Consider the following 25328-nt stretch of genomic DNA (forward strand, 5'->3'; position numbering starts at 1 on the left):
TCTTTAGATGGCCAAAGACACTTGATTTCCAATGTAACATCTTTTGATATCAGTTGGTCCTTTATAACATCAATTTCTAAATTTCCACCTTTGAGACAAGCTGCAGCAGCTTGACCCAATGGCTTTCACTCACCTTTGACACAGACATGACCAAAGTTTATTCCACCAAAGCTAAAAGGATTTACATCTCCATCAAACCAAAGCAAAGTCAGAACAAACCCCAGTAACTGATTCCATTGAGACCAGTTGCGTTGCTATTGCCTTGTGTCAGGAATTTGCCTTGTGTGTACAAAACAGTGAGCAGAAAATAGTAACTGTCGTAATTATTTGACATTATTTTGTGCTGTATATTATTAACAGTCCAATTTCTGTCAATTCATTGCTGCAACTCACTACTGATTAATTCCATTAGTTTTTGCCACCTTTTGGCTGATGCAGAATGAAAATAATGTACCATATGTATTCTGTATACAAAAATATATATTGGTCAGGCTAAGTTTGTTCTATGTTTATTGCAGTGCACTGTGAAACTAGTGAGTGGAGTCCATGGAGCCCTTGCATGAAGAAAGGAAAAACTTGTGGTTTCAAAAGAGGAAATGAAGTAAGGGTCAAAGAGATCATACAGCATCCATCAGCAAGGGGAAATCCTTGCCCAGCTATAACTGAGAGCAGAAAATGTATTGTACAAAGAAAGAGATGTCAGAAGGAAGGAAAAGGTACCAAGTTATCATCATCATAATATGCGATTGATATTGTGTTTGTCTAATAATTCACACCTGAATTCTTAGGTCTCAATTTCAGGTTTCACCAAAGCTGCCACTGATGTGGTGGTTTTTGGGCTGGAGAGAATCATGCCTTTGCCTGCAGTAAATAAAATCCTAACACTGCTCAAAAAATGTGCTTTGTGTGATCTAGAGAGAACAGGGTGGGCTGGAAGGGAAGGCATTTTGTCTCTCAATTCTGTCTGCTGAAAGAGTTGCCAAGATGAAAAGTTGCATTGTAGTGCTCAGTACAAACAGATCCATCATAAAACATGTCATGGTGGGTGTTGTCTGTTGGGTATCATGCAGTCAAGTTTCGTGCTTCAACAGAGGGATTCCTTCAAATTAATTCCTATTTCATGCTTCCTTACAAGATTTTAACTCTTGTAAATGCAGTACTGTGGCCTTTCTCCTAGCCTGAACTCTTTTTTACTAGCTCTGGCTGAACAACACAACCTGATCCTGCCATCTGCATCTGGGTCATTGAGTCCCAGCATGGGAGAATGATCACAGCGTTGCATGGCAGAAAGGGAAACTCCACTTGGTTTCACCCGAGAAGCAAGATTGCCAGCAGAACTGTCCCTCCATGCAAGGCAGCTTGTTGGACTTATTCCCCAGCATGGCAGTGAGGGAATGGTCTCACATGTGTTAAGACTGGGAAATGCTTAAGAAGTCTATAAAATAATAATTTAACAAATTCCAAGCAGTAGATACTGTTGTTTGATTATTCTCCCCTTCTTGCAGAGGGGAAGTTACTTGATCTGTCTTCAATGAAGTTACTCTGGAGGAACTATGGACTATTTCCTTTTCTCCATTCTTCCCATTTTCTCTGTCCCTCCCATTTCCACATCTCATCTACTTCTCTCTTTCCTCCCACCCCTTCTGAGGGTGAGTAGAAGGGGTGGAGCAGCTTCCCCTCCATGTGAACATCTCTGAGGCAGCAGTAGCTGCTGGTACCAAGTAATAACCCCCCGTTCCACTGTTAAATGATGGCCAGGGTTGCTGCAGAAGACTTAGGGAAACACTCAAGGGGCTTGGATCTTGTAACCCTTTTGAAGGTTATCTCATTCCCTGGGGATGTACCTCATGGGAAGGGCAGTCATGTTACTAGGGAGAGTCCAAATGAGGGCCACAAAGATGTTAAAGGGCCTTGAGGGGAAGCCTTATGGGGAGCAGCTGAGGTCACTTGGTCTGCTCAGCCTGAAGAGGAGGAGATTGAGGGGAGATCCCCTTGCTGTCTGCAACTTCCTCGTGAAGGAAAGAGATGGGGCAGACACTGATCTCTTCTCTGTGCTGACCAGTGACAGGCCCAAAGGGAATGGCCTGAAGTTGTGTCAGGAGAGGTTTAGATTGGATATCAGGAAAAGGTTCTTCACCCAGAGGGTGACTGGACACTGGAACAGGCTCCCCAGAGAAGTGGTCACAGCAAAAAGCCTGTCAGAGTTCATGAAGCATTTGGGCAATGCTCTCAAGCACATGGTGTGATTGTTGGGTGTCCTGCTCAAGGCCAGGAGTTGGACTTGATGATCTTTGACAGTCCCTTTCAACTCAGCATATTCTCTGATTCTGTGATTCTGTAGTTAGAAGGACAATCTTATGGACCAGATAGCTACAGGTGACTCCTCCTCACCCAAGAACTGGGTAGGTCTACTGATCTATAGATGTCCATAGATGATCCATAGATGATCCATAGATGTCGCCTCCTTCTCCTTGTGTCAGACATTGCCTTGAAGAGGTAGGGAGCTGTACCTGTGTCAAGCTCACAATCAAGACAACCTATTTACTGATTCCCTTTAGAAACTCTACAGATTTCTATGTTCAAAATGCCCATGCTTGCTTCTGTTTCTACACAGTGGCACAACTTGAAACAGCCTCTCATTAGCCCACTGAAACTGGGGAAAGAGTCCATTTTTTTTTTCCTTACCAAAGCCTAATCTTGAGAAAGATAAAAATACAGGACTGAACTGTAATTCTGAATTATGAAACTGGGATTTTTTTGAGGCGATGATATTATGTGTTTGCTTATAGCAGTTTGGCAAACACTTCAGATTGGACAAGACATTTCTCTTTGAGAAATGCCTGCTGTTCCTGTGTAATAAGAACTTTAGAAGAAACTATTCACGTATTTTGCTATCCATTCTTATTTTATGGGATTTGAGCCAAACCCTACTTGAAAAATACTGTGCACCACAAGAATTTGTTCGCAATCATGAATCTTTTTCTTTCCTTCTTTTCTGCAATATGCATAAAAGTGGGGTTTTTTTTTCCTTTGAGCAAGTCACACTCTATATTCTAGCCTGCTTTGTGCTCAGTCAATAATTCCTTCAAATGAGGAACCTGTGTTCACACTCTCTCTGTGCACTTGGGATTTGTATGCCTGTGTAGGAGACCCCATTTTTTTTTTTTTTCTTCTGACATTTACCTTCTCAGTATTCACAGAAGTCTTTTCCATTCACATTCATTGCTTCAGGGAGATGAACTTTTTATTTTTAAGAAAGATAATTCTTAATAAAACTGAGGAACATCACATATGAAACATCAGGTTAAAAGAGCTTCAAGGGATGAATTATGGCGACAAGCTAGGAAGGTAAGAATTAAGCTGTAAGTCGTCTTTCTATTCCTACTGAAATGAGGAAATAAAGCTTTCCAATTTAATCTCCAGGCAACATATCTTCCCTACTGCTACTGTCCCTTATTACACAAAAAGAAATTTCTATTCCCCTTTGAACAATAGAATAATTGCCCAAGAAAGCAAGCCAGGCTCTGTTCTTAAGGCTAGCTGTGCCCTGTCAGTGAGTGCAGAAGGAGGTGACAACAGAAACACTTGAAAGGAAAGGGAAAGTCAGTAAGTTTGTATTTGCTGTTGAGAAATATTGAAAAGATTCTTTTGTATTGTACAACTCCCCATGGCCACTCAGGCATTCCTTTAGAGTTGAACTTCCATGGCATTGGCTTTTGAAGTGTTGTAGCAGAGCCGGCAATGACCAGCAGTGCGGCTAATCTTTTCTCCATGACCATGAAGAGAGGGTCAGCTTGGTCACTCTTGGCTGTTTCCATGTTGGATAGATGTCTGTGGCTGAGGGATTTAGGTCAAAGACCACATGATGACGGGGTGCGCTCGTCACAGATGCCTCAATGACTCTGCTGGATACGTTGAGGTCAGTGACAGGATGTTACTCAGTGAAGGCGCTGCTATCGCACAGCAGCAAGGACATGTCTCTGGAACAACTACGGAAAACAAGATAAAGCAGATGAAGAGGGCTTTTTTTCTTTGTTTCCATCTGCTGGTGTGTCATTGAAGCTGATGAGATGTCTTGCAACCCTTTATTTCCCCTTCACTGGCTATGCAATGATGTTTTACTGCGAAAAGATGATAATATTTTCAGAATAGATGCAAACAAAAGGGAATAATGAGGATACAAATAGCTCAATTAGCTTAAAAGGTTCTTTTTACTTATTTTAGCACTTAATTAGTCGATCCCAGTGTGATCTGACATGGTAATTCCCATATGTTTCACATACAGGCTCATTTTGCAGTTCAGTCCCATCCAAACCTCAGTGTAATTTATTTCATCATTCTCCTCTTTTAATCCCGTGATGTTGTGTTCTTTTTAGTCTGCATGACTATATGATATTAAGTTCCAGATTTTTCTTCTTCCTTTCTTTCCCTCACACTTTGTGTTTTGTTCACCCACTGCAGTGTGCTGTAACTTTTACCTTCCCACACGTAACACGTTCTTGGCTCCTACCCTTCATTGAAAGATAAAAATTGAAACATGCATTTCCTGTAGCCGTGTCCATTAATGGCAAATGGCAAATAGATGTACTGGAAAAGTAAAACTTCTGGAGCTCCTCAAAAACTGCAAATTATCCATCAATATTATTTCTTTGCCTTAATAAATGTGCTCTGGCCTAACACAAGTCCCTTTGGACTACTGTCTGCAGATGTATGAGATTGACTTATACTGGAAGAAAGACAAATATTCTGAAATTCCGATATTCTGCATACAAAAGTATTTGTGGGAAAGAATTGCATGTTTTCATGACTAATTCTGCCAAGGAGAGAATATTCACCATATGACTTTCTGTTGAGGCCCAGCTAAACCCCCCCAGTGATCAGACAATTTCAAGTACTTTCAGAGAATATGTTTTCATCAGTTTGAAGATAATAAAAGAACTCACCAAAATTAGTATTAGGTATGAACACAGAAGACACCTTAGAAATCTAGGTATTATGCAAGCCAATAGATAGATGACATTGGTTACACAGCCGCATTATTGTAAGCAAATAAATACCTTTCAATTGTTTCTCATTCTAATATTGAATTTTTGCACACTGGTGGTGTTTAGATGTTCAGAGGACAGAAGTAATATTAATTTAACTGTGTCCCATTCTGTGCCAATACAATCCAAAGAAAGTTCCTGTTCCTGATAGGCAAAATTTCAAGCATTAGATATGAAGACATGGGAGGGTGAATATAGAATAGAATGTTTCTTTTTCACTGTGCAATATAGCAGTTGTCACCTTGTACAGTCTGAAAGCAGGATACAGTTATGAGAGGAAGAGGGATAATTTTAGTCAAAATTCAAAAGACTGCAACCCTCTGGAGTTGAGGTAACTTGCCAGTTAATGGTTTAAGCTTTAAGGAGAATAGAGACACTATGCTATGATTTTTTTAAAGTTTACAGCAGGAATAAGAGAGAGAGAAATGCCTTTGAGGTGAGGGAACTAAGGGAACAAGATTTGTTGCTAAGGAATTTTAATGAGGAAGTGCAGAAATTTTGGGTAAATAAATGAAAATAATAACTTCTATACTGTACGACATACATGTGAATTAAAATTGCAGGTTCCATTGTGTAGCCTAGAGAACTGAGACTCAGCTCATTTCTGTTGTTTCATTGTACTAGTTCTTCCACCTTTTATATGTCCACATAATGCCTCCAAACATATTAATCAGATAATGTCTGAAGAAGTCTTCAATTGGCTATGGTCTGAGGAGGGACTCCAAGCAGGACGAGTGCATTTCAGGGGAACCATAGGTCAGCCACAGTAAAACAAAAATTGGATTTGAAAAATACTCATGTTCAATACTAATTTTACATAGTCGTGGCAAAATCAGGTCAGAGCAGTGTTTTGTTGTGTTGATAAATGTGTAGCAATGATTGTACATCTACTTATTCAAATGAATAGTCTACCCCTATACATTCTATACTCCAAATATAAAAGTCTCTTCCCAAGGCAGTGGAGGTCCACACGACTTCAGTAATTACTCAGAGTACTATTTTTAAGCAAATATTTTTCTGATTAAAAAAAAAAATTACTACAATTCTAAATATTTAGGGTATTGACTACTTTTACTTAATCACATTTAAGTCCTAAGCATGGCTATGTGGGAAAGTAAGATATTCCTATCACAGTCCATTCCACAAGTCACATCCTTTCACTCATATATAGCTCAGTGGCATTTAAAACAAGAGGGCTGGAGCATGTGAGCCAGGGAGACGTCCCAGTACACAGTTTGCTCATGTAACTGTGAGAGATGGGGTGTCCTGTGTGAAGGTCACTAGTGTGGTTATGGTTAATGACCTTACTCCACGGCAGGTCACAGGGCTTCTGAAACCTCAAAATGAACACGAAGCTAATTACTGCATCCCTGTGTTTACATATTGCATATGCCAATGGGTCCTAACTCTGGCCTTTGCGAGCCTGAGTTACTATAATTGAGGAATCTGTCTTGTGAAGAGTTTGGTTGTTTATTTTCCATTTGTTGCTGCCAAGAGGGCTTCTCATTTCCTTTCCTTGCAAGGGTTTTGACTCTTTAACTTTAGCACATTTCCAGCCCCCAATAGTAGGGCTGCTAAGACCGGGAATCCACCAACTGCGACACGAAGGGAAATGGTATCCTGGGGATACCCCAAGTGATGCAGAGCACGGCCAGCACCCAGCTCCCACTGCCACTGGCTGGCAAACATGGGCACAACCTAGAGAAGAGATCTGGGTGAATAGGCTTTAGAGGGAAAAATAAGGCCAGAATGAGTCAAAATTATTTGTGAATCCAAAATAGCTAATAGTAGAGGATATACTGACTAGAAATCAAGGGCTGAAAAGGCTGGAAAAAACTATTTTTAACCTTATAGCATTTTCAAGATTTGATCATAGGCAGTTTTGAAATTTCTACTAAGTTACTACCTGCAAACTGAAACATTAAAATCTGAACTAATTATTAGTAATGTTTAATTTCACGACGAGTTATTTTGCTTGTGCTACTGTGAACATTAAATTCTCATCAAACCTCCCAGTTCTGACAAACACACATGAACCACACAGGTTGGTAGTACGTCCATGCTGTGTGCCTCTGTATATATGGTACTCCACATGAATGCACACCCTCTGTACACATGCACCATGCCAAGGCTGTGATCTCTGAATAATATGCATCTTGATGAACAGTCAGGTGAAAATAGTTGTGCCCTCAGATATCAAAATTAATTTAAGCCCTACAGGGTGCCGGGCTGACACTGTCTCTGTGCTCCTTGGAAGACGTTCTCGTGTTCTCCTTTCCTGCTGCTAGATCCTCTCTTGCCACCTTCTGCCTCCTCCCTGTCCTGGGGAGCCTGGGAGCAGCAGGGAGGTGACTCAGATGCCCTGAGCTCCTCTGGAGCATGCTATAAAAATGTGCTGGACATGCTGTTGATAAAAAGCATCAAAGTCCTCATATTAACAGGAATAGGTTCAAAGCTGAGACAGAAGTATGTGGTCAATTGTTCTTGTAAGGGAAGTGAATCAGAAAAAAGCTGATTGCATTCTTTTATTAAAATGTGAACAATGTGAGAGCTGTCCTCCTCAGATCACTAAACCAAATAAGGAATAGAAATCAGCTCTTTTTCTCTTCTGATCTTCCCTTTTGGTGCCTCCTTGTGCTCCAGAATTGTCTAGCTGACTATATTTTAGATGCCTTAGCTTTGTAGGAAAAGCCAAAGGGAATACAAGCCCCTTAAGAACCCTTCCTGCTCCCCCTTGCAAAGTATCCATCAGGTATTCATTCAGCACTAAATTTCTAGCACCTGCCTAAACTCTTCCATCTTGAATAAAAATGTTTGGGATTGAAAGCTCCAGCTTCAGAAAGTGAAATCTGCATCTGTGTCTATTCTGTGAAAGAAAAGAAGGTAGAGGTCTTCTTCTTGCCCACAAAGTCCAGGTCCACTTTCTGCCTTGCCACCAAACCAGCTGGGGCTATTCCCTCCATAGCAGATATGACTGGGGAAGAGGGCAGGTCAAACAGAGTCCTTAAACAAACTCCCAGTTATGTTATGCAGACATGCAGGAGTCAGCCTCGTCTCTGATCTTCCTCCCTGGCACAGCTGGGAACAATTGTGGCACAAATTATTCATAGCACCTTCACCTTCAGCTAATTCCCATCATTTCAGGGAGAGGCACACAGGAAACTGTGACCACTCTGCCCTCTCAGTGCCACAGGGCACAAACAATGTGCAAAAGAGCAGCATGTCATTCTCTCCTATGCCTCATCCCTTCCTTCCTCTGCCAGAACATCCTCGTATACCCATCTTTCTCCCCACGCTGGTCTTCTATCACAACTCACAGTTAATGCTTCTAAAGTCCTTCCCCTAGCTCCTAGTATGTAAGGAGCATTTTCTGAGGAAAGGACACGTTTGTCACTGCAGGAAGAGGAAATGAGGTTCTTCCAGGATGTGTGCCACAGTGGGATACCATCACGACTTCTTTCTGTTGATGCTTCAGCAGACCCCACATCGAACTGTTTTCTCACTTTTGGACATTATTGCTACAAAGTAAATGTGAAGGGATGTGGCTGCTGGGAGCAGGGCCTGCCTCGCTCTCACCACCTGGAGACCTAAACCCTTCACTATTTTGACCTGAGTGTCCTGAAAAGAGGAACAAATGCAAGAGAGAAGTTTGATAGGGCATCTATCAAATTTAGTCCAAGAATGCAAAACATTTGGGGTATGTGAACTACAGAGTAAATCAGGCTGTGGATGTTTCAAGTCTAATGGCGACACATCCAGCACTGTTTAATCAGCTAAATCCTGGGCTATGGAACACTTCCATGTATAGCAATGCTGTTATAACAGTGCAGTCATGGGCAGCATGGCACTCATTCATTATTGTGTTACAGCTGCCCTCATTTTAAAGGGCCTGATCCAAGACCCACTGAAATCCCATTGACTTCAGAGTATTGTGGATCTAACCATAAAACAGGGATTTTCAGCATTCCTTTGTAACAAAGTGAAAACAAAGGAGCACTTTTTTGGCCGCTGCTTCTCCTCATCTCTCTGGATATTTGCCTTTCTTCCCCACCCAGGCAGCTCTGTTTGTTTTTCCCCACCCAGATCTCTGCATCTCCAGTCTCATTGTCACTCCTCAGCTCACTCTCCCTGCCAGCTCTGACACCTGATGTAGCCTTTGGTCTGCTTCAGCTGCCACCTCCCAGCTCTCTTTCACCTTCATCACTTTGAAAAGTGTAGGAAGTTAAGTTACGAAGTTAAGCACTTACTGCCATAACCTTGTGTTGTAAAGGTCCAAGAAAGTTTCAGAACATTCCCAATGAGTTGATAAGATCCAATGTTATTCTCAGAGATCCTAAAGATTGGGAGAGAGGTTGTGGGAATCTCTATGGAAGATTTTTAAGGAGGTTAGATAAACAATCATCAGAGCCAGCCTAAGTATAGTAGCTCAGATCCACAGACTAGTAAGGGACTAGATAATTCCTTGATAAGCATTTATAAAATGGTGGCAAATTTTCCACAAATCTTTTTCTTGCCTGCTGCTTTCTGCAAAACTCCTACAGAAAGACAGCATACTGCCTATTTACAGAGCACAAATCCAAGTATCTCTATCCACTGACATCAGTATAAGGCCTCCCGCTGTCATTTTCCAAACTCAGACTTTTATTTGGGCCTGAGTCAAAGAACTGAAATCAACTTTTCATTCTTTTCGTCCAGTTTAGTTATTTGCATTGCAGAGATATCTGTTTATGTTTCTCTTTGCATTCACCAGCTTTGAATGATTGTTACAGGAAGATGAAAGGGCTGGATTTTCTTGCTAATTTACCAGAGATATAAGGTAGGAACTCTCTGCCAATGAAAATGTGTCTATTTTAAGAGAAGATGCAGATATGGTCCATGAGGGGAATATTGCTGTATGATTAGGCCTGAAAAAAAAATGACAGATGTAAACAAATATTATTTTTTCAGTAATTTTTGTTGAAGCAATTTTGCAGTGACAAAAAATTAATGGAAAAAAAAATCCAACATTCTTAATTTTAAAATGTGGTGGCCATGCAAGATTCAGAAAAAGCATTTTCTAAATTTTCTATTTTTAGTTCCTTAAAATTCAAAGTGGTAGCAAAACAATTAACTGGTGTTCCATGAGTGAAATGTATACAGCTAACATTAAGGTCAGAATTTGACAATTAACTGTGGGGGCTTTATATTGTTGTTTTGTTTTACAAGCAAAATGACCCAGTAATGAAATTTCTCAATTCTAATCTAATCCTCCCCAATATCTACAGCAAACAGTAGCCTCAGTGTAAAGATTTACAACTACAGTTATGTCTCTGCTTTGTTCTTGAGCGTGTATTTACTTCTGCCCATTTGCTTTCTGAAATTCTCTCTCATTTGTCATCTGAAGAACTCCATTTAAAAGGAAAACAGGCTTCAGACATGAAACACAGCTACATTCCTGAAACATGAGATGAAAAACCTTTAATTCATGCAACCTTTCATTTACAGTAATGTTTAATGGATGGGCTGGTTTCATTATGGACAATGCCTCTCCCTGTCATTAGCCTGCAGAAAGGGCTAAAACTCTTAAGCATTTAAAAAGGGAGCTCCATTTCAGGCACTGTATTCCCTCCTCCCCTCCCTCCCCCACTCCCCATCACCCCTTGTGACTGCCCTTTTTCTAAGTGAATAATCTAAATGCTCCACTTTGAAAATTGCACTTATTGCTGGCTTCAAGCTTTGAAGAACCCTTCTGAGCACTTTTTATACAAACCCTAACAAGGTCAAAGTTGGAAAAATCTCAGCTGGTGGACTTGGATCCCATGAGCTAGCGACCATTTATAATTAATATTAATGAATGGCAGATGACAGATGTTTATTGCCTAAGCAGAAATGTGCATTGCTAAACTAGAAGTATTTAGTTTAAATCCAGAGGAACTGACTATATTTCTTGTATGGATGTGGGGTGGTGGTGGGGAATTCCAGTGGGTGATCCAGCCCTTGCTACCTTTAAGCTTGAGCATGGAAACAATAATTCTTTAAAAAGGAATCCTGAGCACTCTATTTGAAGTACGACATTTGGTCCTTCAAAACATTAACTGAAGTAAGGAGAATTCTCTGCGCAATTGGCAGCTCTGATTTGCAGCAGTAGTGGGTTTTATCCATAGAGTCTAAAGCACCAAAATTAAGGAACTCTTACCTCTGTTTTACACTTTCGGAACCCAAGAAAGCAATTTAAAGATGGTATTATAAAGAAAAAAAGTCTTTGTCACTAAGACAAAGGATTGCATTCCCAGACACAGTATATTTTTTGTTGCTGGATTTTTTTTCCATAGTGGTCTTAAATTAAACTGAAGCTATGATGCATAAATCTCTCAAGTTTAAATGTGACATAATGGAAGATGCAACATGGAGATGGAAAAGTCTTGTCTCTGTGAATACCTGTGAACACTTAAGGCTGATGGAATCTCTGGTTTTTATCTGAAAGAAACTTTTTTGCAGCACATAAATTAACTTCATTGACTTAGAGACATCTTGAGTAACATTTTCAAAAGTACAACAGCAATTTTAAATAACTTCTTAGAGTTTCTGGTTGAGGTTGGAGTAGGAGTCTATTTTTTCTGAATCCCTTAGACAAAACATCCTGCTCCTTATAGTATCTTGCTACAGTATGTGTGCACCAATTATTTTCTGGTTTCTTACTCCTGAGACTTTTACACTGTCTGTAAACTGTTTCCAAGTATGCCATTCCAGACCCTTGCAAAATATTATTTGGTTTAGTGGCTACAGGATTGGTATCAGGTCTTATAAGAGAGTGCCAAAGGAGTTGCTAACAAAATAAGGTGGTGCTTAAATCTGTAGAAATAGTGAGCAATTTCTGCTTTTGGCTGAAGCAGAATTTCTTGGAGCAGACAAGAAAATTATTAGTTACTCAATTTGAAAGAGAAGCATGAACCTATTTGGTGACTACAATACAGTGGTCTTCTTCACCTGGAGGCAGGAGGCAGCTGGAGAGAGAGGCTGCCGATCCCCACAATGCCAATTTTTCCCAGAGAGGCTAGAGAGGATCCTGACTTTGTGCAATACAACACTGTACTGAAAATATCACTTGCTGAACTTCTGCATCAGGTTCCTTAGAACTTTTCTTGCATTCCAGCAGTTCAGCTCCTATAACTAGCCCTGCTGTACAGACTGCACACACACCACAGGAACACTTAGGGGTGTTACCATTTTACCAGCACTGCTGTAACACTCTTAAGAAACCTGCCAAGTCAACAAATAAAACATGCAAGTTGTGTTGAATGGCCATTGTGCACTGCTGGCAGGATCTGTGTGAGACAGGACACGGGGCAGATCTCCTGGTGGAGGTGGATCAGGGGCTCCAGACCGTCCTTAGCACTTGGGGGTGCTCTGTCATGAGAGGCTGCATTCTCATCTCAGTGGGGGCTGCATCTTCTCCAGCCTTTGGGCTACAGGGGCTTGCCTGCATCCATCTCAAGAGCATGGCAGCCAGTTTGTGAAGTATCCTAATTGAAGTGGGCTCCAGTGATGCACTGTCACATGGCAAAATCATTCTTCACATTCCACTTCCAGCTACTCATAAAGTTGGCTGCTCACTTCAGTGTGCAAAGTTGTGTTACTACAAAAAGCTCTAAATGCAAAGTTCATCCTCAGAGGAATTTAAAAAGAATAAACTTATCACATTCTTGGGGAAGAAAAAAAAAATAAAAGAAGGCAAGACAGCCTGGATAAAATTCACATGGACAACTCCTATCTGTGATTCATGTTAAACTGAAGAATCACGGGCAATGTTAAAATATTTGCATTCAAGTTCCTTTCATGTATATCCATCATGAACCCCACTTAGAAATAATTTTAAAATATTTTATAGGCGTTGATTTTCCAAACAAATGGAAAATACCAGATCACCAAAGTCATCACATTTCCCAGAAACTTGTTGATTTCAATGAAGTCCCAGTCAGAAGTAGGCAGGCTTTTGAAACAACCTTGCCTTTGTGTTAGGTTTCTGCCTAGTATCCTTTCAGCTTGTCCATTGGGTTGGCCTCTGGCAGCCCACTCAGCAGGCTGACAAAGACTCAACAGCCTGAAAACCTGAGATCCCTTTGGCAACTTGGTCTAAGATTCCTAGGCTTCACTGGGCTAAATTCTGAATCCTTCTGGCATATAAATTCCCTGAGCCTTTTTCAGAGGCAGCCCAAGAGTCTTGGTGATCCAAATATCCTTTTCCATAAGCTTCTCTCCAGCTGGTAAACTGCCAGGTATTCTCTCAATAGGTAAGAAAAATCCTTCAGAAATGTATGGAGATGGACAAAGTCAAATCTCATGTCACCCTTTTGGAGTCTCTGATACATATGAAATTTAGAAGCCTGACTTGTCATCTTACTCAATATGAAAATGTATTTGGAAATATTTGCACTACTTAGAGAGGGGAGAATCAATGCTTTGGCCATCTGGAATAGTACACACACACTGTAGACACAAAACAGAAAGAGACAGCCAATTTTCAACACCTAGATTTGAAAAGTATCCTTGAAAGCAAATTCTGCCTTCAATTATACCAAACACCAACCTTGGTGACCTCTGTGTGTTTGAGCAAGTACAACACAGAGGTCAGAATCGGGCCTCTGGTGAATTTTGGTAAAAACAGCCTGCTTCTGTGCTGATGGCTTTGCTGAGAGAACTCATCAGGAGCTGCTGTCCCCTTATGTTACCTGCTGCTGACAGGCTGATCCAGCTCTTCAGCTGGCCTGGGTGCACAGGGACTCCTGTCTACCTGTCAGCACAGGTGTCACCCCAGGCAGAAATGCAAACAAACGATGCTCGGAGTGGAGGGGACAAGTGAACCGTGCCGAGAGGGGCCAGAGGGGCATCCTGTTGACTATTCATCTTCCTTTACTTTCCTGGCATATCAGAAAACTTACAAAAATGTAAGGAGGGGATTCCAGGAGGGGATATAGGTGCACCTACACCAGCAAATGAAATGGTGGAAGATGCCCAGGCTCCCTGGTCCTGGTATATAGTACCAGGGCAGGAACTGCTGGCCTGATTCAAGTGTTGGAATCAGCACTTGCAAAATGCCTCCAGGATCTGTACCCAATCACCAGTATAGCCCAGCTCTGAGCCATGGTCGATAATGGAAAAAGGCATTCCTCAGGATGCACCCAGACATTGGGGTCATATAAGTATCATCTGAATTACCAGGTTCCATTGAGGGAATGGGTTTAAGTAAAACCAAGAAAAACATCTTTTCTCACTCATCCCTCCCTTCAGAGCACAATGAGCACAAATTTGAGTACTAAAGAAACAAGATTCTTTGGGGGTTTTCTCCATTTTGCTATTGTACTAGAAAGAGTTTAAATGTTTGCTGAGGCACTAGCATCTGTCTCTTATCATGTATAACTTTTCTTGATTATTTCTAGAGTGGCAGACTAAACATGCAGCTCTGACATAATGCAGCATCACATTTTTATTTCTGGTTTGTTCAAAAGACTGCACCAGCTGAAATAAGTCTCTTAAAAGGACTATATTTATGACCTCGATCCAAGCTAACGGGAGGGTCTGGATTATTGGTGACTAAAAGGAAAACAGGCTATTAGAGATTTTCCCAATATCCTGATGCTCTAACAAGAGGTAAGGGCTTTTGGTACCAATCACTATTATTCCCAATCTTTGTACTGGTTCCTGATTCTCCTAGTCTAAAAAGAGGCCCATCAAGGGGATTTGGACTTATGGACTTTTTCGCCTCTTTTAGGAGAGCTGTAAAAACCCAATGCCATTCAGAAGTCACCATTAAAAGTCTCAGAAGAAGAAAATGCCATTTTCCTAAATACCAGCATGGTCTAGGTCATTTCCTGTCCTAAGGAATGGGGAGTGATTTTCTGGTCTGTTAAATTGCCATTACTTTCCTGTCTTTGGAAGCTGTGTTCAGACTTTATAAGCTGCAGGTTCTTATAAGATGAAAACTGTTGTGTAATTACAAAATTGGTGTTGTTAGCATGTTAATCCTGATTAAAACAAGGCTGCTAGCAAATTCCCTTAGTCCCAACAGACAAGCATGAAGGGAATAAATCCCCACAAGCACTTGTTTGAAAAGGCAGCAGTAAATGTCTCCACAAACAGCAAACAGAACTCATTATAGGAATTCTCCTTCTCTGGCTGCTTCTTTGACTGGAGGATATTCTATTTTCAGCCATTGGCAATATCTTTTCTATGGCACGGGGTAGGTACATCCAACCAGCTTCTATTGCAAGAGGTCATCACAAGCCAGGGACTTTCCATACACCTTGCTTATGAGCTCATGAGTGTAGAAGGGTCATCTCCCAACCACCCACAAAGAAATTATATCTCCTGACTTTGCATACACCTAACAGGATACAACTTTCTCCTTATCTCCTACAGCAGTGAAAAACCTGACATCTCCTGTCTTGGTGTAACTAATCTGGTCAGCCTCCTCCCACTCCTTTCTGCCTGCTTTATGCCAATGGCTATGGAGCAGGCCTGAGCTATTTCTGTATTTGGAAACAACATTCTCATTCCCACTAATGTGCCTGTTCCAGTGCTGTTCTTGCAAGGACAATCTAGCGCACACAATGTAAATAACATTTTTCAAGTGAATGCAATCCAGTAGTCCAGATCCTATTTTCAGAGGCAAACGAACCTTAAGGATCCTCATACAATGACATGTAAAGTCTACATCTAGAGAAGTATTTCCATGCCTAAGGGGAGATAGGACACATAAGAACAAGTTAGTTACCAAGTTCCATAATACATTTGCTCAACCATAAGTATCAATAGCTTTTGAGGTATAGCATCATAATAGAATCACAGGATGGTTTGGATTAGAATGGGCCTTAAAGATCATCCAATTCCTATCCCCTGCCATGGGCCAAGTTTTTTGAAGCTCTACCCAATCTGGTCTTGAACATTTCCAGGAATGGGGCAGCTAAAGATTCTCTGGGCAACGTGTTCTAGAATTTCTTCCTAAGATCTAATCTAAACCTACTCTCCTTCATTTTAAAGACATTTTTCCTTGTCCTGTCACTACCTGCCTTTGTCAAAAGCCCCTTTCCATTTTTCTTGTAGTCTCCCTTTAGGTACTATAAGGCCACAATTAGGTCATACCAAAGCCATCTCTTATCCAGGCTGAACAATCCAAATTCTCTCAGTCTTTTCTCATAGGAGAGGGGCTTCATCCCTCTAATCATCCTGGTGTCCCTCCCCTGGACTTGCTCTAAAAACTCGGTGTCCTTCCTGTGCCTGGGACCCCAGAGCCGGATGCAGTGTTCCAGGCGGGGTCTTACAAGTGAAGAGGGGCAGAAACCCCTCCCTTGCCTTGCTGGTCATGTTGCTTTGGATGCAATTCAGGACATCATTGGCTTTCTGAGGTGCAGGAGCACATTGCTGGGTTATGTCCAGCCTCATCCATCAGCATTCCCAAGTCCTTCTCAACAGGGCTGCTCTCCATCTGTTCACCCCCCAGCCTATACTGACACTGCAAGTTGTCCCAACACAGGTGCAGCACCTTGAACTTGGTCTTGTTAAACCTCATGAGATTCCCAAGGGCCCACTTTTTGAGCTTGTCCAGATATCTTGGATTATCTAAGATCACTACATAGAACTATGGATATGACATGTGCCTTAAGATCAGTATCCATCTGGACTGGTATGGAAACCAGGTAGGCTATCATCATGCATCTCAACAGCAGGAGAACATGGGTTTGGCCAAGTCATTTGCTCCTTGAATGTCTTTGGACCTTAGCTCTGTTAAAATTTTTACCTATATTCTCTTCAGCATTTGGAACAACTTCAGCAGTAAGGCAGGCCAGGAAATGCACTAAGTCATGTAGCATCTAGATTGTTCTGAAGTTGTTGACCCTCACACTGGTTACCTGGAAATCTAGTGATTATAAAATAAGGCCACAATAGCCAAGGGAAAAAAAAAAAAAAAAAGACCGCTGTGAAAAAAGTTACGCAGTTATGCTGTTTAAACTTCAAAAAGACATACCAGATGAATCAGCCACTTGTGGCTTGGGAATGAAAGGAGAAAGTCCATTGCATCACTGGGCAGCCAGGGGTTTGGAGGGATGTTACCTTGGCAAGTAGTGTGAGTACATGCTACAGGCTATGTTCCAGAAAAAAAATGTGTCACTTTTCTTGAAAATGAGAATGATTTGCTCATTTGCATAATATGGCATGACTGTATTGTTGGCAGAGCTAGAGTAAGGGAGTTCAGAGCCTGGGGCATGCTTCTCTTCCTGGTTTCTTTGCTCAGCATGGTTTCTTTGCGTCATGCTGATGTTGTCAAGGCCACATGATGAGGAAAGCGTGACAGACTTTTAGTCTAAGAGGACTAAAAATGCCTCTGAGAAGGGTGTGGACAGGTGGGAAGGAGAGCAACGCAGTGTAGTGGCACTTAACCTTTAGGTTTTGTCCCTGTGCCTCATGAGGTACAGAGGGATTGGGGCACTGGTACTGCAGCACCAGTGCTGACAGTGCTCCAGTAGCCAGGAAAGCACCAAAAGGTCAGAAAAGGCTGTGAGGGGTGTGAAAGAACACGTTACAGCAGCAGCTTGTGGTCTTTTATTGCAGCTCTTCAGCTTATTACTGTGTAGTGGGGAGGATTTGTGGTCCGTGGTGACAGTCACAGTAGAAGCAGTGGGACCCTTCTAAAGAGGGGTCTGTTATATCAGTGCCTGCAATCCCAACAAGAACATTTCCGTGACCCTCTTGCTCCTTTTGCTCTCCCATGGTAAATGTCTTCATGGGAGTGATGAAAGAAATACAGTCATCACAAACGTGTGATGCCAGTTTCTCATCCCTCTGGGATTTCCATGAAGCCTACCCTGTAATACTTCCCCCCCCACACATCAAAGTGAAATAGTTTGACAATCGGATTTTATGTCTTCCTATGGTGTTTTGGGATTTCAGCACCCAAGTCTCCTGTAGTAATTACAGCTGAACACAATAGGTGGGACTAAGTGACAATGCTTAAAGCATAAGAAATCTGTCACCTGTGGTAGTTAATCCATGTCAGCCACGATTTTCTAAGTAACTGTCTGTCATACAGTGCTTTTGAATACCCAGGCCTCCAAAGTCATGGCCAATGCATCCTCCCTCTAATCCATAAAATACAGCTGCAGATCTAGTGGAAATACCACATCTGATGAGATAATGCAAAGGCTTCTCTGAAATACCCTGGCTTGTTTAAATAGATGTATTCAGACATGGATTGCATAAATACAGACACAGGAATTTCTTTGACCCGGGGCTATAAAATATATTAGCAAGAACTCAGCACCTTGAATCTGATTAGACATGTAATTATATTGTTATCTAAACTAATTTTATGTCTGCATTTAATTTGAACTACTGCACTTCTCAAAATTATATCAAGTCACTAGATTTTCATCAATATAGGAATTTGCTATTATTAGAAGCAGCAAGGTATGTCCTGTGTACCAGAAAACTCACGGTGCCTGCAGATCAATTCTTTCAGTACAGTTGTCTGTACAAAGCTTCAGTTTGAACAAAGAAGCTATTTTAACACCAATTAATTATTGTAATATATATTGCAAGTATTATACATTCATAATACAATAGTTGAAATATATCAGAGACGTATTAGATTCTCATGAATACTTCTCTGATATTATATATATTCTCTTCATAAGCAAAACACTCTACTGGAAAATGGAAAATGTTTCATCTCCTGTCTGAAAATACTTTTTTTTCTTTTTTTTTTTTTTTTTTTTTTTTTTTAATTTCGAACGGTTGTATTGAATCTTTAAGAAGAAATAAACGTTAGTAACGTTAGTGCATCATAGTAAGAATTCCGTGGCTCATCGGGAAAGTTCACCCGCAGGCAAAATAAAGCAAAGACAGACGGTACAGCGGCAGGAAGGGCACGGGCGGGGACTTTAGGACACGACCGGAGGGGACAGGGAAGGGAACCTGCGGCTGCGGGAGCCGCCCCCGCCCCGCGCCCGGCCTGGCGCGGAACCGCGGCGCCCCCGCGCGGGCGGCACAGGCACTGCAGCACAGCCCGGGGAACCCGCAGCGACACGCACCGAGAGAGAGACACACATGTGCATTAAATGGTGCAGGCTTCAGCCCGGGAGAACTTTCTAACAAGAACATTATTCGTAAATGAAATTGAAATTCCGGGAGAATATATTCCTCCGGGTCATGTTATTGCACCGTTTACTTCTTCTCTAAGTTCCAGGGTTAATAATGGCCTTGCCCTGTCATCTTCTTCAAGGGCGAAGTAGGTCATAGAAATATAGAATTATTTGGGTTGGAAAGGGCCTTAAACATCATCTAGTTCCAGCACACCTGCCATGGGCAGGAACACCTTCCACAAGACCAGGTTGCTCCAAGCCCCATCCAAACTGGCCACAAACACTTCTAGGGACAGGGCATCCACAGCTTCTCCGGACAACTTGTTTCAGTATCTCACCACCCTCACAATGAAGAATTTCCTCCTAACATCTAACCTAAATCTCTTCTCTTTTGGTTTAAATCTCTCCCCCTTACCTATCACTATCTGTCCCTATAAAGAACCATTCTTCATCTTTTTTTATCAGCTCTCCTTAAGTACTGAAAGGCCAACTCTTATTCAGAGATGAACTTGTAAACATAATGGCCCATGTAATTTTTGCACTTTTCATTTCACAGATAGATAAATGCCCAAATTTTCAATGAATTTCCATGATACCTGGTACCCAGTTCAATGTGCTGCTATGAAGTGAGTTTCAGCAAGTGGAAGAAAGAAGAAAAATATTCAGGAAAAAATCTGAAGGAATTTGAGAGAGAAAGATTTGAGAGAGAAAGATTTGAGAGAAGGAATATGAAGAGGGAGGGTGATGTACACAAAAATGGGGCTCCAGCTACATCCCAATGCTAGCAGAGAACTGCTGGTAAAATCTTCTCTTGGGTCTAAACTGAAACACAGACTGGATGTTACTATGAGTAACATTACACTGTCACATAAAAATTCTCATTTTAAAAAATAGTAGTGAAAGGAACTAAAGAGCCAGCAAAGATGGCTATATTCTTCTTCTATGCTATATTGCTTTACCATAACATTGTAGGTCTAGAGGTCAGATCTTTTCACAAATGGCAGCAGAATGGAGGTGGTAACATTAAACCATGTACAAAACTGCACATAGGACTAGCTATCCTCAGAGTAGAAGATAATTACAACTCAGTTTTAAGTATTTTCCAGAGATAGTTTTCCTTGTCATTTGTAAAGATACCAGTTTGATAAAAACAGAAAGAGTAAAGCTGTGCCTAGATAAGTCTCTTGCTACACAAAGATATCTTATTCGTAGTATACCCACACACATGTAAATACATATATCCTGGTCCATGACTGAATGGGAAACCATTACATGTCATTCCAACACTCTTAAAGAACTGTGTCTGGGGAGTTACAGCTGAATAATTTTGGCTAATCACCAAGTGAGTAATGTCAAACACTGAATGTCTGGATAGTTTCCATTCAAATAACATTTCATCTTGGGCCAATAGTATTTACAAACCACTGGAATTAAATCCCATACTGTCATTTATCCATTAGTAAGAGACAGCATTACAGCTGGGTAAAATGCAGCCTTACTTCTGCATAGAGGTCTCCCAGTTCTCCCAGTGGTAGTAGCTCTTTCTGAGCCTCCCACACCAGTTCTGCAGTCTCCCCTGCTCACCTCTGTGCATCCTGGATGGCATTTACAAATTCAGAGGGGGATTCAGCAGGTATGTGGGTGTATATTCAGGTAATCTCTGACTGGTTCCCTGAAATGTAAGGTGCCATTTATATTTAAAGTTTTACTGTTTCAGAAACAACAAATGACAAAGGCAGATATTGGTCGCTATTTAACTTAACGTGTGTATCTAAATCTTCCCTTGCTCTCCAGTCCCAGGCAGTGGTGGTAAAGAATGGAGAAGCTGTAAAATTTTCCCATAGAGCTACACAACAAGAAGAAGACAGAACATATTTTCACATCTTGGTCTTGTTCCTTGCTTTCTGCATTCTCTTCACCTCTTCTAAATCTCCCTCCCTTTATCTGACCTGCACCCCGAACCTCCTTGGATGGTTATCTGTTCTCAGAACAAAGCCACTTCCCTGCAGCTACTCCCTCATTGTGACATACTCCCACAGAGCTCAGTGAGGCATCAAAAACCACTGTCTTTGGTTTTGAGGCAGGAATGGGCAAAATTAATAAAAATCTAGCACCCTCAACAGCAAGAGCTACTGCCGGGTTTATGTAACTCCCCCTACACTGGTGTAGGAAAGCCTGAATTATCTCTGTTAAAATTTTAAAACAAAAACTATTCTCTCTGTAACAAAGAAGGATAGATTACTTTCACTGGTATCATTATTGAGATATCATAAAAGAGAGTTTAGCCAGATGTTTTTCAATACTTGTCCAGAAATTTCTCCATGTAAGAAAGCATAGGGGTCAGTATGACACTATCAGGAAAGTCTCCAGAGAGGTTGCCTTTGAAAATATCATTGGGATTCATCTAACAACAGGTGAATTTCAGCTGCATAGCTCAGTAGTTCCACTCACACACAAAATCTAATCTGTTTTAGGCTTGTGTGTACTTACACATTCAAGCCAATATCATTCCTGCAGTGGTTTGTAAAGCTAAGAAACAGAATCATAGAATCACAGAAATGTTTTGGTTGGAAGGGATCTTTGAAGATCACCTCTGCCATGGGTAGTGACATCTTTCACTAGATCCGAGTTGCTCAGAGCCCAGTCCAACCTGACCTTGAGCAGTTCCAGTGATGTGGTATCCACAGCTTCTGTGGGCAGCCTGTTCCAGTGCCACACCACACTCAGCATAAAATATTTCTTCCATACCTTCAAGCAAAAATGCACTCTATTATATCATCTCCACAGCCAATATACAAAGTTTTAATGTTCCTAAGGGGACAGGATGCTTTATTGGAGAGGTCTGTAGCAGCAACAAATTCCTCAACATCTCACCTTATTTAAAGCCATAAAGTAGTTGTATACCTAATTTTGCGACAATGCTCTAGAGTTTGATTTGAGACACATTTTAGTCTGAAGACCATCACACATCTGTGATGGAGCAGACACTTTGCCATGGGATTCATGTTGCAATACCAAGAATCCCCTGGGATGTGGGTGTGGTGATTGGACATCTCCAAATACCAGTGTCCAGCCCTTAATGGGAGGTGCTAAACCAGGGCTGGCTTCGCAGGTTATGGCAAAGTGAGGGACTCATAAATTTCAGTAGTCCGAGCAAGTCTTCTAATGTACCATCGTTTCTTTCAGGGAAAAAAAATAGGGAGGAGAAAAGAAAAAAATCCAACAAAGATGAAAGCAAGGAGACAAGACAGGAAAACAAAGGGCGAGCAGCCCGAAGACAAAACCGAGAACAGAGGGAAAACAACAACAAAACGCAGCCGAAGAAAAGGAAAGCCCCAAACAAAGAACAGGACCTGGCACCCATTGACACTGCACATTAATGGCCCTCCATGATTGTTTAAGTCTTATGATGCTGCTATCTCTACCAGATCGCCCTGACAGGTGTTCCAACCATTCAGGCTGCAAATGGACAATGCTACCAGTTATTATTAAACTTTAAACAACATTCCAAATACTTCCTATATTCTCCAAGCAACCATAGTTTATTAAAGAGATTGACATGAGCCAAGGAAAAAAAATCTAAAGATGGGATCCTTTAAAACTGTTATATTATATGCTTCCATGCATCTGTAAAAGGCAATTAAGAAATTTTGTATATAATAATAATAGGGTATAAAATATAGCAATATAATAATGAATGACTTCCAGATGAACAATGTTCTTTTTCTTTGTAAAATATTTTTCAAGTTATTGTTTAAGTATGAGGCAAGAGATATGTCTAAGTCAAAGATGAAAATCATATCCCTTCATATATTGTACATAATTAAGAGAAGGAGGAAAACATTTCTGAAGAGCCAGTAGGAGCCCAAGGTTTTACAACCTCTGGTGGAGCAGGATGGGATTGCCCTGTGTTTTCCTGGTCCATGCTCCAGACATGGGTGAGAAACATCAGGAGAAAGCCAGCAGGGCTTCAGCTGCTGAGGAATAAGAAGCAGAAGCGTCTGCAGCTTTGAAGACTGGATCCCTGAGGTAGAAGCAAAAAGAGCTGAGCTCGAATAACACTCTTATCTGTGGACAACACAATGTTTTCTGGTCTATACAGTGGTATCGTGTGCTGTTTTATGCTTTTTATACCTATGTGTAACTTAAGTCTACATTTCAAATCTTCTGGTGAATGACAAATCGTATTTGTAGGAGACAACGTTGAGTTAATAAAAACCAGAAAAATAGATCATGTAAGTATGTGTTTTTCACAGTGATGGAGTCAGTTTTTCTGCTGGGGAAGGGAATAATTTCATAGCTTCACAGACAGAAGAGGACACAACTTACACCCACACTGTGCATCTAGCAAAAGAGTACCCACCAAAATAAATTTACAAATGTATACAAATTGCAAACTTCTGTCCAATTTTACTTAAAATCCTATTCTGGTTCTTCTCTCTGACACAGCAGAAGTGAAAATCTCCACTGCTCAGAGGACAAACCAAATTCTGTGTTACCAATCTGGGTATATTAGAGGCTAGAGCAGCCCATTAGTGAAACACAGGTTATGCAACACACTGAGTTGCTGCTTAGAAATGGACTTACCCTTTCCAGGAACATGTCAAGGAACCAACATTCCTCACTAATTCTGTCCTGTTGCCGTGTTTTGCCCAATGACAGCTGTCACGGGGGTAGCAGCCCACCCACTGTAGAACGTGGACTAGAACAGGTGGCAGGAGTCAGTTCCCCACCCTGTTCACTAGTTCTATTTCTCACAAAAAAAAGACCCTGACCAAGACTGAAGCCTGTCTCTCAGGCTGAGGACACCTGAGTGACAGGTGCCAGTGACTTTTCAAGTAATATCCTAATCATCCAGACAGCAACGTAGGATGGTCTCCTCTAGTTTGCTTTGTAAGAGCTTTGTCTCTAATGATACATGTAGATGCAGTAGTCTAACCACACAGTGTTTAAGGCTTCCACAGTTTGCCTCCTACATTCATGAGAATAAATTAAAACTTTCTGTAACCACTCCCTGATTTTATGCATTTATTATATTTTTGCAGTTGAGAAGACCAAAAGGCTGAATTTTACAGAGGTGAGTATCATACACATGTAACACATCTCACACACAATGGGTGGGAGAGCAAAGCAGGGTGTGCTGAATGCCTGTGAGGAGCACCTAGCAGTCGGAGACTGGAGCAGGGGTGACTATTGGTGAGCTCCCATCTCCCTTGCATAACTTGTTTATACCCTCCTCCAGAGTGGTCTGGTCTCAGTCTCCCACTACTGATCCAAGCAGCAGCAGTCAAATCCCTCCACCACCATCTTCCCACTTTGTTGGCAGCAGCAGCTGAGGAGGATCTGATCTTAAGAATAGTGGAAGGTGCAGAACCTGTGTGCACCACTGATGCTCTGGGTGATGCTGATGCAAAGAAAGGAAAGAAGAAATTCTCATGCTCAGAAGCATGAGAAATCCTCAGACTCAGAAGCTGGCACCAGAGGAGGTGCAAGTAGCAGTTCTGGGCTGAGAGGTATTGGTATCATAACAGAAAGGGGAACCCAGTGCTTCAAACCCTCTCCTACAGCTGCAGTCATTCATCTGTCTGTGGTGCTGGTGGGCAAACAGGGATGTTCAGCTGCTCGGAAAGAATTTACTGTTCAATTTACTTCTTCTAAAGACAGGTTTTTGGCCAGATGAAGCATCCCTACTTGGATTCAGCAAACTAGGTCAGCAGCTGGACCACATTAATAGTTTCACTCAGGGAAGATTTGTCTGCAACTCTTAAAGCTAACCAGTAGGATTGCTTTTTCCTTGCCTTGATTAAATATAGGAGCTAAATGGCAAGGGGGTTTGGTATGGAAAAATTTCTTTTGAACCACAAAAAAAATCTATAAAAATGAACAGGAGTGTTCAGAGAGGAATTAAAAAAAAAAAAAAAAGGAGAAAGCAAAACTAAATTATATACTCAGAATGTCCCTGATCTCAGTTATTCTGTACTACAACACTTGGAGGAGTCAAAGAATGCCATTTATCTGGCAAAGATAAACAGAAGACTGGAAAAGCAGTATCAAGTAGTTCAAGAATTAGATTGAGGGAAAAGAAAATGGGAGAAAGGAAAAGAAAGTAATTTAGGATACAAATGTGAGCTGTTATACACTGTCACAAAAACCTTTATACAGATCCCCT

General features: G+C 41.3%; 1 protein-coding gene across 1 annotated transcript in view; it reads left to right on the forward strand.

Annotated features, from left to right (window-relative positions):
- The window catches only part of RSPO3 (R-spondin 3), a 58779-nt gene extending 35391 nt beyond the window's left edge, over window positions 1–23388 (forward strand). The window contains exons 4-5 of the mRNA XM_068184396.1: window positions 519–716; window positions 22346–23388. Coding sequence (XP_068040497.1) covers window positions 519–716; window positions 22346–22539 — 392 coding nt within the window. The 3' untranslated portion in view covers window positions 22540–23388. The remainder of the gene's footprint in view (window positions 1–518; window positions 717–22345) is intronic.
- The last annotated feature ends 1940 nt before the right edge of the window (window positions 23389–25328 follow it).

Source organism: Anomalospiza imberbis, chromosome 3 (assembly GCF_031753505.1).
Source record: "Anomalospiza imberbis isolate Cuckoo-Finch-1a 21T00152 chromosome 3, ASM3175350v1, whole genome shotgun sequence".
Classification (NCBI taxonomy): Eukaryota; Metazoa; Chordata; class Aves; order Passeriformes; family Viduidae; genus Anomalospiza; species Anomalospiza imberbis.